Consider the following 13,202-nt stretch of genomic DNA (forward strand, 5'->3'; position numbering starts at 1 on the left):
ATCTATCTAGCACCCCCCGCTGCGACGCTTTCAAAATGAAAAAGGGTGTATTCGCATTTTTATCCCATTTTCATTATATTTAGAGGTGCTCCGATCACCATTTTTTGGCCCGATCACCGATACCGATCACCAAAAATCTTTATCTGCCGATCACCGATCATTGCCGATCACAGAAATTATTTCCTATTTTTTTAATAGCCTATTAATTAACCTTATTGAATACCATTTCTGCCCATAAACCAATCAATCTTAATTTGCACATGTTGCTTTCACAATGTAGGCCTATTATTACGCTATTATTATTATTATTATTATTATTATTATTATTATTATTAGGCTATTATTATTATTATTATTATTATTATTATTATTATCTTTCAGCTCTTTCAGACTAGTGTTGGTAATATAGCCTACAAGTAAGTCTACAGTATTAATCAATTTATAAGTTATTGCATATAATTACTAAACTATTTAAGATTGAATTGAAACTGAAACATTACATCAATTTATAAGTCATTGCATATAATTACTAAACTATTTAAGATTGAATTGAAGCTCAGACACCTGGATCTCAGTCTCTCGTCTTCTGCATACGAGAAAAAACCCTGTCGCTTTAAATGAGCAGCCTCGTGAGGAGAGCCCCTCCCCTCTCTGTCACTCACTGTCCACAGCTGCAGTGCTCCGCGACCGTTTGAGTCTGAGCTCTCTCCCTCTCCCCTCACCTGTCGCCGTTTGGCGTTTCGGAGACTATCAAACTAATCGACTGACTGTCAATTACAACGTTGAAAACAATAACGTTGCCATGCTTGTGCGGACAACGTGAACTTGTCGCGTGCTGGCCGAGGCAACTACACAGGTTATAACGCAAAATGGCTAACTGGCGAGAAGTAGTCTATCGCAAATTACATTGTGACTGAAAAACTTGAGATTCTACATAGGCCTACACAAAACAAGAAAAAAACTTCCCTTGAAAGAACAGGCAACACGCACAACACAGCGTGTCTGCGAGGAAAGCTCTTTCTCTGTAACACTGTCATAGATTGTAGAATTCCCTGCACAGACTCATTGAGTTTCACACCGTCCACTCTCCCTCTGTTCGGTGTTGCAGCGACTACAAACGAATGACCTGACTGTCCATTAGGCTACAACTTTAAAAACAATACCGTTGATGATTGTTTTGGAAACGTTTAGTTGTTGCGTGCTGACAGGCTGTAACTCAAAATAGCGAACATGGCGAGACTGACACGTCATTCGCAAATTACAAGTCATGTAAACGGCGCATGGATCGGAAAATCAGATCATTGTTGATGCAGATTATATTATTATAAATGGTGAAAATGAAGGAAGGAATTCCAAAAAGTTAAAGACAGGTAAAGATGCCTTATTTTGGTGCAGCAGCTGTGCAGAGCCAGCACCTAGGCTACATGCAGGCAGCGCCAGGTGTAAAGGCAAAATGGTTGCGTGAGGAATTTAATATCTCTGGATCGGTTTTTTGATCGGCATGTTTTTCCGATCACCGATCAGGCTATTTTTGGCCATTATCGGCCGGTCATGATCGGCTGCCGAGCAATCGGAGCACCTCTAAAAATGACAGAGAAGACAATATTATCGTTTATCACAATAATTTCTTTTCCAATTTATCGTCCAGCAAAATGTGTTATGGTGACAGGCCTAGATGTGATTATGAATGGGCTCATGGGTGCTTGTTGTGGGCAGCCGTGGTGTAATGGGTAGGGAGTTGGACTGTAGATCACAGGGTTGCAGGTTCACATCCTGCCCTTGCCTCTCCCTACACCTCCATACATGACACCTACACCTACACCTCCATCCATGACACCTACACCTCCATCCATGGCTGAAGTACCCTTTAGCAAGGCACCTAACCCCACACTGCTCCCTGTAATATCTGTAAGTTGCGCTGGATGAAATGTGTCAGCTAAATGTAATGTAATGTAATGTAATAATGTTGTCCTCCAGGGGAGGAGAGGGCGCTGTGCCTGGTGGACATCAAAAAGGTGAAGCAGTCCCTGTCCCAGTCCCACCTGCCGGCCCAACCAGACCTCTGCCCCTTCATCTTTGAGACCGTCAAGGGCTGCCACCTCTTCGCCTCAGGCAAGGTAAGAGACTGAACTCTTTTTAGTGCCGAAACTTTGAGCTTTGTCATTTTCCCGTCCATGTGACCTAAACATGTCTCGTATTCAGTCTATGGTTACCTTTGAGTTTGAAGTGACCACCAGAGCTTGGCTGGTACCACTTCTGCCAAGAGGTCACCTCCTGACCAAGCCAGGTCAGGGCACCCTCTTGACCCTGTGGAAGCCATCACTTGATCTGCATCTTCCTGATGGCCATCTCAGGTGGCCAGAGGCTGACCTCTGCTGGACAGGAGTATTGAACTAGAACAGCTGGGCCATCCTCTCCAGTGGTGGTGGGCACCTTGCCAGGGCCTGTCAGCACCACTGATTAAAGACCTGAGTAGCGCTAGTCTGGCACATCCGCCAGCAGGCTGCTTCTGCTAATTAAAAGTGTCCTGTGGGCTGAGCCTCCTCCTATCTCTAGCGATAACTGACTGGGCAGTGCCTGAATCCTTACTGTGTTAGAGAGAAATACAAGAAACTAAATCTGTTTTTGAAAAAGGGCTAAGAGAATTGGTTTTATGATCATTTTCATGGTATTGTGATAATTTTCGGTGACTTTTGAAATGTGTTGCATGGTGGACTGGCGTTGATATTTGGATGTTGAATACTATGTAACATAATGTGTCTGTCTGTCTGTCTGTCTGTCTGTCTGTGCTGGGTCTAGATTGAGAATGGACTGTGTATCTGTGCCGCCATGCCCAATAAGATCACCATCCTGCGCTACAATGAGAACCTCTGCAAATTCTGCATCCGCAAGGTGAGTCAGTAGTACTCACATTTACCACACACATACATATGCACACGCAACCCACCCCACTCACTCACCCACCCACCCAACGCTCTCATTTACTGTACTGTGACGCACACACACACACACACACACACACACACACACACACACACACACACACACACACACACACACACACACACACACACACACACACACACACACACACACACGCTTGCTTAGAAACACATGCTTACACACACTCTTCAAAGTGACCGTGAATACTCGCACTTGTGTTCATACCTAAATCTACTCCAATATACATCCACACCAACAAAGCTGTGCATTCTGCTTGTACGACATGCAGACTATTCAGTGGGCTACTGCTGTGTGTCTGTCTGTCTGTCTGTCTCTGTTAAACTGTCTGTCTGGCTACCTGTCTGCCTGTCGGTGTGTGTGTCAGGAGATAGAGACCTCGGAGCCCTGCAGTTGCATCCACTTTACCGGCTACAGCGTCATCATCGGCACCAACAAGTTCTACGAGATCGAGATGAAGCAGTATGTGCTAGAAGGTAGGCCTCCTCAAGTGTGTGTGCGTGTGTGCGTGTGTGCGCGTACAGATATGTTGGACTGAAGAAATGAAGGTGTTGTGTAAAGTGATAAACTTCTGTAAATGAATTCAGGCTGCAATTCCCCTTCATGCTGAGTGATGATGTGTCTTGTGCTGATCCCCGTCTCAGAGAGCCAGACCCATTTGCATCAATTATTCACGTGTGATGACGGGGAGGGAAACACATCACATCTGCTCTCCATGCCTGTCTGCATATGCCTGTCACAGGAGCCGCGGCAAAGCACTGGCTCTGTTACAGCACACTGGCTCGCGTGTGTGCGTGCGTGTGCGTGCGTGTGTGTGTGTGTGTGTGTGTGAGTGTGTGTCTATATCTGCACCGCTCCTCTCCTTGGTCATTGACTGCTGTCAGGCGTGAGGGGAGTGATGAATATTGTGGCTGTCTGTCGGTCCTTGAGCGCTGTTGATGTGAGCTCACTGAAGGAGGGCTAGATCATGTCTCTCCGTCTCTTTCGCCCTCACTTACTCTTTTTTTCTTTCTTTCACTCTTTCGTTCTTTCTTTCTTTCTCTCACTAACACTCTGTCTCTCTGTCTCTCTGTCTCTCTCTCTCTCTCTCTCTCTCTCTCTCTCTCTCTCTCTCTCTCTCTCTCTCCAGAGTTCCTGGATAAGAATGATGTGACGTTGGCGTCTGCTGTGTTTGCCGCATCCTCCCACAGTTTCCCCATCTCCATCATCCAGCTCTCCTGCTCGCCTAACAAGGACGAGTACCTGCTCTGCTTCCACGGTACACACACACACACACACACACACACACACACACACACACACACACACACACACACACACACACACACACACACACACACACACACACCCTCGCACACAGAGACATTTAATTCTCTGCAAACATACTGCAGGCAATGCACTGTAATGAAATGTGTGATTTCAGACAGAACAAAAGTGTAGCTGCTTTTAATTAAAGTAGGAAGCAATAATGTATAACTGCACAACTTTCTCAAGCACACACACACACCAATACTACACCATGGTTGTCCTCAGCTCTGACTGCCTAACGAATATGATGTGTTTGTGTGGTTTGTAGAGTTCGGTGTGTTTGTGGACGCGTACGGCCGGCGCAGCCGCAACGATGACATCAAGTGGAGCCGGCTGCCTCTCAGCTTCGGTAATGGACAAGTCACACTCACCTCACTACAGCTCACACCTCACAGCAGCAGGAATATTCAAGACCTTTATTCTGCTTCCTGTTTTAGGCTGGCTGTATGAGTACTTACAACTCAGTTACAGTTACAAATACAGCATATTTGTAGTACATTAGAGATGAAACTGTACTACATGATTATTTAATTTATGCCTTTATTTGATATGACAGTGTGAGAGGGTGACGGGGAGCGAGTGGGAGAGAGAGAGGGAGTTTGGGAGGATTGGGAAATGACCTTGGGCTGGAATGGAACGCTGGTCCCCGGCGTAACACTCAATGCTCTAACAGTTAGAGCCACAGTCGGGGCCTGCCTGGTTTTATTTCTTTTTTTCTTTTTTTAAGTATTTTTTGGGGCTTTTTGGCCTTTATTAGTACAGGATAGTATGAGAGGAGACAGGAAACCATTGGTAGAGAGAGACGGGGCAGGGTTGGGAAATGACCCCGGCCGGACTCGAATCGGGGTCCCCGTGGGCATGCAAGCCCAAATGTGGGGGGCTTAGCGCCCTGCGCCACAGCGCCCCCCTGGTTTTATTTCTTGTAGTAAATGTGTAAGCCAAGATATATAATATACCAATTGCACAGTGTTGTTCTCCAAGCGGTGAGTTTGTATGTTAGTAGGTTAAGTTAGCCTTGTGGTAGAGTAGAGGTAAATCTAATAGAAAAGCCTGTAGTCCTCATTTTCTTAACTGAATGATGCTTGCAGGTACACCTATTAGCAGGTTATCTAAGCCTGGTGTATTACTTAACCAGCTTCTTGGTATACCCCCCTGAGCCTGAGTGTGATGTGTTGTGTTTCCATATTGCTTCTACCACTACAGCCTACCGAGAGCCTTACCTGTTTGTCACCTACTTCAACTCTCTGGATGTCATTGAGGTGCAGAGCCACTGTGCCCTGGGGTAAGACCCTCTTCCCCACACCACCCTGTCTCCCATCTGCTCCTCAGCTTCTAACATACCCTCAAACACTCCTCCTTTCTCTCTCTTCTTTCTGTTTGTCTATGTCTTTGTCTACTCCGTGCCTTACATGCTCTCAACTTCAACTCTCTTCGCTGTAACCAAGGCACTATGCGTGATGTTTGTGCCAGTTTGAAGTGTGTGTAGGATGATTTGTGAGGAAATGCATGGTGGCCACCATCAGAAAACCTTTCGCTTTATATTGCATATCGGTTTGGCCAGTAGGTTCTTCTCTTAAAGCCATGAACTGGTACGCTATGGCAAGACTGGTCGGTCTGATGCTACCATACTCAATTAGCGTAATATTGTGGATCTATGCAATGTTTGTGGAGGTCTTGGTGATGTTGTGCATACCGGTATACAGTACTTTGGTTAGGACATGTCTGTAGGATTATTTCTTTGCACTCCTTTGGTAGAGTACAGTTGAGTTTTGCATGCAAACATGACTTGTAATGCCTTTAAGTATGCCCATGTGTTTACACAGGCTGTCATCATGCTTTAGCGTGTTGGTGCGATGCATTTTGAAGTTAAAGCGTGCTCCTCAACGCAACGGTAAAGCGCTTTCATGCACTTTTGACACGTGACAAGGTTTGCACAGTTTTCCCACCGTGACGGCGATTTTGTTTTGTCACAGCGCATTTCTGTTACTAAACGCAAATATGCTTTGCTGTGCCCTAACCAAAACCACCCCTAAACCTAACCTGTTAGTAAAGCAATGTTTCTGCTGCTTTACTTTTGCCAAGAACAGCGAGATTGGGCGAATTTCTACCTAAATTGTGCCTAAACCTAACCTGTCACAGGGCGTTGTGGAGCACGCCTTAACTTGGAAATGCATATTGGACACACGCGATAGTGGGTTCAAATCAGCGTGTCATAGATACGCCTATGCATGATGACATGTTGGTTTACATGATGTAAACCCATAGTACCACATGTGCGCGTGTGTGTCTTCCAGGCCCCATTCCTATGCCCACCTGGACATCCCCAACCCCCGCTACCTGGGGCCGGCCATCTCGTCCGGAGCGGTGTACCTGGCCTCCTCCTACCAGAACAAGCTGAGGGTCATCTGCTGTAAAGGCAACCTGGCCCAGGAGAACCAGGAGCCCTCCAAGAACGGATCCACACGCAGGTACGCACTGCAGCATATCTCTCTGATAATCACTCAAGAGGTGTCAAAAACCCCAGGTCAGAAGGAAAAACCCTGCCACTGTTTCCTTCCAACATAGTAGGTGACTTCACTGAATAACTGGTCTCTCTGAGATCTTGAGTACTTTTAACAAGGTAGCTGATTCAGAGCTGGTTGGATCAAATTTGTGGCAGGGCGTTCACCTTCTTAACTCTGGGATGACATCGTTTTACGCACGCACGCACGCGCGCACATGCACACACACACGTGCAGCAGGGCTTGACATTTTTTTTTGCTTGCTGGCCACTGTGGGTAGTGGTTTTCCTGATTGACTAGCCATCCAGTTTTTGTACTAGCCACAATTGTTTTTTTTTCTTTCTTTTTGTTTTAATAATCATGACACTGTACATCTAACCTCAGAAGATGGGGTGCTTAAAGCAAGAAGATGAGTGCATGGGTTTTTACATGGAAATAAAACCAACAAATAGAAACTTGAGTAACTGAGCTTTTTCTTGAACTTTGTACAAAAAAATGATACAAAAGGGGCAAAGTGCAGAATATACGCTATTCTGATATGTCATACCATAGAATAAGCTACCTGCCAAATTGGCTAGTGTCACTGAAATTGTTACCAGCCACAGCCAAGTTTTACCAGCATTTGGCCGGTTGGCAGGTGCCAGTGTCAAGCCCTGACGTGCACACGCATGCACACACACTCTGACGCAAACACACCTTTACGTCTTAACAAATCCACTCACACACCCACACAGTTCTAGATACAATCTTAAATCCATGGTTTTCAACTTGCACACTCAGGTTACATGTTTTTACGCACGCACACACACACACACACACACACACACACACACACACACACACACACACACACACACACACACACACACACACACACACATACAGGCGGGAAGGTTTAGCAGGTCATTTTCAGCATACCTGAAATAAGCATGGTTTAAGAGGACCACCCTTTCCCTTGATGTTACAGCTATGAAAATAACACCAAAAAATTTGTTTTTTTGTAACTAAGATACATCCAAGTTAAAATTTTATATTTTACAGTCACAGTCTGAAATAGGATTTTCTGACTTTTATATGGTTTAGGAGGACATGTCAGAATGCATGTTTGCAAGGTCATAAACGTTTACTAGGTCGGTGAGAATACACATACACATATATGAACAATAGCTGGTTTAAAAGGACAAATGCAGATTAGAAGGTCTGTCCGAATACAACACACAGACATGGTTAGTATGTGGTACATTGGGTCATATGTGGTATATCAGGTCGGTCTGAATACAATACACAGACATGGTTAGTATGTGGTACATTGGGTCATATGTGGTATATCAGGTCGGTTTGAATACAATACACAGACATGGTTAGTATGTGGTACATTGGGTCATATGTGGTATATCAGGTCGGTCTTGCTACATACACCTAGTGGTGCCTTCCTCAGCTACCTTATTAGGTAGCTGTTGCCTTTGGCCAGGAGCAGATGTCGTCAGATGGTGTCCAACTATCTCTAGGTGTTTCGGCCGGCCCTGAACTATAACACCCTCAAGCTGGTGGGCCCGCAGTGAGTGGCCAGCTCACTGCCCATCTGCTCCTGGCTTCTAGCATTCCTCCTCTCTCCTGCTCCATAGTCAACAAAGAAGCGTGTTCCTCCTCTTCCCTCATCCTCCGTGTTGCAAGCTTCTTGCTACGCTCATCCAGGCCTATAGCTGAAAGGAAGTGCCATGCTGACCTTGCTGGAAAGCCTCGACACCCGACCTCGACAGGGAACACCCACGTCTGCCAGCCCTTGTCTCTGCAGTCCTGGGCTAGCTGCTGGTATTTTGTGGCTTTCCTTTCATGTGCCTCGTCACAACCCTCCTCCCATGGCACTGTGAGCTCCACCAAGATGATTTTCTGGTCCTTAGCAGACCACAGCACTATGTCTGGACGGAGGGTTATCTGAACCACGTTCGGAAATTGCAGTTTCCTCCCAAGGTCCACCCTCATCTCCCAGGAGCTTGCGGTGTGAAGGATGTTCGCCCTCGTCCTCCCAGTGGTCAGTCTCGGCTTAGCTCCCTCCGTAAGGAAGGTGATCGTTTCTCTCTGGGGCTGTGCTGGCTGGTCTCTTCTTCACCCTCTCACGCTCCATGGTGTCAGCAAGGGAACGCAGAACTTTTATCATGGCGCCACCTATACCGACCTTGGTTTAGGGCTGTTCTGCACCCAGACAGTATGTGCGCCAGCGTCCCTTTCTGCTTGCACAGCTTGCAGAGTGGAACCTCTCTCAGCCCCCATAAGTGCAGATGCACTGGTGAAGGGAGGGTGTTGTAGACAGACCTCAGGAGGAAGGAGATTCTGTATGGCTCCAGACGCCACAGGTCTCTCCAGGTGATCTTGCGCCTGGGCAAATCCCATTTTGTCCAGGCACCCTGGGAGCCTTGTTTCGACTGCCCTGGCCATACGCTTCACCTCTGCCTGCACCATCCCCCGTCTGGTCTTTGAGTTTGCCTTTCCCCATGTTTATAAGTGGCCAGAGCCAAGGCCTTGCCTGTGGACATATTGGTTGCCAACTATGTCTCGCAACTGTAGAGAGCTCACTGCCTGCTCTACAGCTGTGTTGGCAGCCCACTTACGCCCCGACCTGGTTGTGACGCCTGCTTGGTTCACCAGGTCATCCCTGGAATCCCTCAGGCTAAGGAGGGGCTCTGTACTTTGCCACTTTAAACTCCTCGACCACGGATGACAAGGGGAGTTGCAGTTGCCCAGACCTGATGTAGAGGCCCACTGAGGAGAAACTTGGGGGGATGCCAAGCCACCTCCGTACGTGCTTGCTGGTTTTTCCTCTCAATGGCCTCGACAGATGACATAGGGAAGTCATAAACTGTGAGGAGCCAGAGGAGCCTGGGCAAGAGTCCATGCTGGTACAGCCAGGTCTTGAATTTGCCCGGGAGTAGAGATTTCTCGATTTTCCTCAGCCATTCCTTATCTGCCTTACCGCCTCCGCAACATTTGCTCCATCCGACAGTGATGCGTTGAACCACTTCCCCAGGCACTTTATTGGGTTGCCTTCAATGAATGGGATGGGCTCACCTTGGACTTGAAGGCTGAACTTGCTGGTCACTCTGCCCTTTTTGATGACCATGAGCCTGGATTTTTCTGGCTTTAAACAGCATCCCAGCCCAGGAGGCTACACTTCCCAGCGTCTCCAGCACCCACCTTGCTTGGACGTGGGTCACGGTTGTTACCGTGATGTTTGTCCATGAATGCTCTCAGCGCTGGTTGGACTATTCCAGAGTCCAGCGTTGGGCCCCGGGTTATGCCCTCGGCTGAGGATATCAACAGATTCATTCCCATGATGAATAAGATGGGGGAGATGGTCCATCCTGTTGGAATTCCCTTTTGGAGGTCTAGCCAGTTGGTAGTGAAGAGTGCAGATGTAAATCTCAGTCTGAACCCGGTGAGGTTGCCAGAGATCAGGTCTTGTATTGACGCTAGGATGTAGTAGTGGTTGAGCCCCTCTTGGATGAGATTGTGAGGTATTGACCCGTACGCGTTAGCGAGGTCTAGCCACACCACTGTCAGGTCGCTTTTCTTCTTTTTCGCCTCCTGGATCAACTGGTTGATCATTGAGGTGTGTTCTAGGCAGCCTAAAAAGCCTGGGATACCACCCTTCTGGTAGGGTCGCTGTGGGCTTCTGCAAGGAACTCTTCTGTCTCCAATTTAGAGCTGGAAAGCGTACCAGATTTCTGCTGTCCCAGAAGCGCCTTGGTGAAGCTGTAGGGGTCTTTAACAAACTGGGCGCGCCGCTTCTCTTTCTTACGCCGCTGCTTTCAGAGGTTTTCTGCTCTCCTGAGCTTACACAGCTGTTCCCGGAGCTTGCTTGTTAGATCTTTGATCCCCTATTTCTCAGGTGTTGAACTGGTCTTGAACAGCTTGTTTAGTCCCTTTATCTCACCCCTCAGGCGGTGAATTTCCTTCTCCCTCCTGTTCGGTTGCTGCTGTGGCTGTCGTTGGCCTCTCCGCTCCACTGTGCCGAATCTCTCCTTGGTGAGGTTGTATACAATGGCCGTGGTTGCATCGATCTTTCTGTGTACTGGGCCTGATGAGGTTGCTTCCAGGATCCCTTCCAGGTCATCGTCGAGTTGCGACCAGGCATTGTTATCTGCCATCTTTGGCCACTGGATTCTTTCTCTCCTTGCAACTTGGAGTGGTGTTGCTGGAGAGGGGTTCACATGGGTTGCTCTCTGGTGTTCGGGCTCCTCAGGTGCTGAGTAGAGATCTTTAGCGCTGTGGTGTGCTTCCCGGCTGTGGATCTCCATCGTCTGACCAGACTCTGGGTCTGTGCGCTACTCCTGAGTTGCTGGTGTCCCACACCTCGACCTGCTCTGGTGTTGCTTGAGCCCTCTGGTGCTTCTGCCGACTTTCCCGCAGTGGCACCTAACAGTGAACTCCTCTCCTTGTCAGCGTTGTTTGTTTAAGCTTTCTGAATACAATACACAGACATGGTTAGTATGTGGTACATTGGGTCATATGTGGTATATCAGGTCGGTCTGAATACAATACACAGACATGGTTAGTATGTGGTACATTGGGTCATAGGTCTGAACTTTTTGGTGCGTCCACGCGCCTTCACTGTCCTAAAAAGAATCCGAAACCTGAGGACCCAGGTCTGAGAAGAAGACTGGGCGCCGCATGCACACTGCTGCGCTAAGAGAGGCGTGTATGAGAGGTGGCCTTACTACAGTGTCCTGTGTGAGGCGGTGAGAGGTAATTATCCCTTCATGGTGTAGCTACTGGTGGAACATGGAGCAGAAATCAACAGCAGAGACGAGATCTTTGAGACCAGTGCTCTCGACAAGGCAGTTGAAGACTGCCATAAACTGCCGTGTCTGAGGATGTTACTGCAGCTGGGAGCTGATGTTAACTGCAACAGTAGGACTACTCTCATCCGTACCGTGTCTTAAACAAGAAGTTGCCCATAGCAACTTTGAAAACATCCTACTGCTGCTTGAAGGAGGTGCCAGTGTGAATGCGGTGACCCATAATGGGGACAATGTGACGTAGTGGTTAGTGTGCTATCTGAAAGAGGGCTTAGATAACGAGGACGCTGAGAAGGCAGCTGCCGTCAGACGATATTGCACTCGAATAGCAAACATGCTATTGGACCAAAGGGCTCAGATGTTTGCAGGAACGGGTGACTGGAGGAGTATTATTACCAGCCCCTCTCACTCAGCAAACTATGCAGGCGGTTCATACGCCAACTGCTGGCCCCGCTTCCACTGGAATCCAAAGTATTGTTGTTGCCCCTCCTCCCATTGCTCCAGGACTTCCTGATTCCAGACAGCTCCGCGGTTAATGGCAGCAAGAGCCGCTGTGATTGGTCCTCTCGACCAGGCTGCTCTGTGCTCGAGAACAAATAGCTACTTCCTTGTTCTAACCTTCACTGAGCTACAGACTACGAGATGTTAATTAAATAAGTTCCTCATGCTTTGNAGCTTCATTTATTTACACGAACCAAAGACAACACGAGCACTTGCAAGTGACGATGCTGAAGTTAAATCGGAACAGTAAATAGTGTTTCCATACTTCATTCTGCTTTGTGCAACCTGTTTTCGACAATGAGCTTCTTCCTTGTTCCAAACTACTGCGGTGGCTAGTGCAATCAAAAATACAGGTTGACGTTTATTACATGTTTCATTTCCATTGTTGTTGAGTCTGTGTAGCTGTGTAGCCGTGTAGCTACAAGGCAAAAGACATGTATAGTTTACTCCTTGTATTGAAGGTAGTTTGAATCCTCACAGCGCAGACCAGATCGAGCAAAAATCAAACTGTCTGCGTTGACCTCTGGGCGACAGGCGGCAAAGAGAGTATACACAGCCCTCAAGGGGGTGAAATGAGATTCAGCCATAGACTCCTAACCTCCTCAAAAAGGCCCGTTCACACTTTGCTGGAAAGACTCAACTACATCATAACAGCATTGCTAAGACATTAAAGAGAGCCTTAAGTAACAGGTAAAGACTTCAAGATAAAGATCACTGCCATTTTGAAGACAATACAGGTTTAACATAGTCTTTGTTAAAGGTTTTATAACTATAAATGTCCATAAAACAGTATAAAGCGTGAGTCCTCATAAGTTATTCCAATAGGCCATTGGGTAAAACTGCACTGATGAATAAACCAGTGTTGTTGTTTGTTCATGATTCTATGTGATTGTTCACTTAGGCTGTTGTTTCTCATCAGGATGTAGCTATGTTGATGCCTCAACAGCTTATTTTACATTTTATTTATTTTGGATTTTTCTAGTAGCATCATCACGCACCACTCTCCCTCGGCATCAAGAACTGGCATTATTAGCTATTACCATGCTATCGGCACGTTAGAGCAACATCGCCACATTATGTAAGAGCAACATTGATAAAACCATGAATTAGCATATTATTACCACATTGTCATTGC

At 47.1% G+C, this 13,202-nt stretch overlaps 1 protein-coding gene across 5 annotated transcripts in view; it reads left to right on the forward strand.

Moving 5' to 3' along the window:
- The window catches only part of cita (citron rho-interacting serine/threonine kinase a), a 118,082-nt gene that overhangs the window by 99,685 nt on the left and 5,195 nt on the right, over positions 1 to 13,202 (forward strand). For 4 of the 5 annotated variants that reach the window (XM_063211002.1, XM_063211005.1, XM_063211004.1 and 1 more), the window contains 7 exons: positions 1,978 to 2,117; positions 2,800 to 2,892; positions 3,329 to 3,437; positions 4,091 to 4,219; positions 4,538 to 4,618; positions 5,473 to 5,551; positions 6,564 to 6,737. In XM_063211002.1, the coding sequence (XP_063067072.1) occupies positions 1,978 to 2,117; positions 2,800 to 2,892; positions 3,329 to 3,437; positions 4,091 to 4,219; positions 4,538 to 4,618; positions 5,473 to 5,551; positions 6,564 to 6,737 (805 nt within the window). The remainder of the gene's footprint in view (positions 1 to 1,977; positions 2,118 to 2,799; positions 2,893 to 3,328; positions 3,438 to 4,090; positions 4,220 to 4,537; positions 4,619 to 5,472; positions 5,552 to 6,563; positions 6,738 to 13,202) is intronic. The other variant, XM_063211003.1, reaches the window with a different exon arrangement.

Source organism: Engraulis encrasicolus, chromosome 11, assembly GCF_034702125.1.
Source record: "Engraulis encrasicolus isolate BLACKSEA-1 chromosome 11, IST_EnEncr_1.0, whole genome shotgun sequence".
In the NCBI taxonomy this organism is placed as follows: domain Eukaryota; kingdom Metazoa; phylum Chordata; class Actinopteri; order Clupeiformes; family Engraulidae; genus Engraulis; species Engraulis encrasicolus.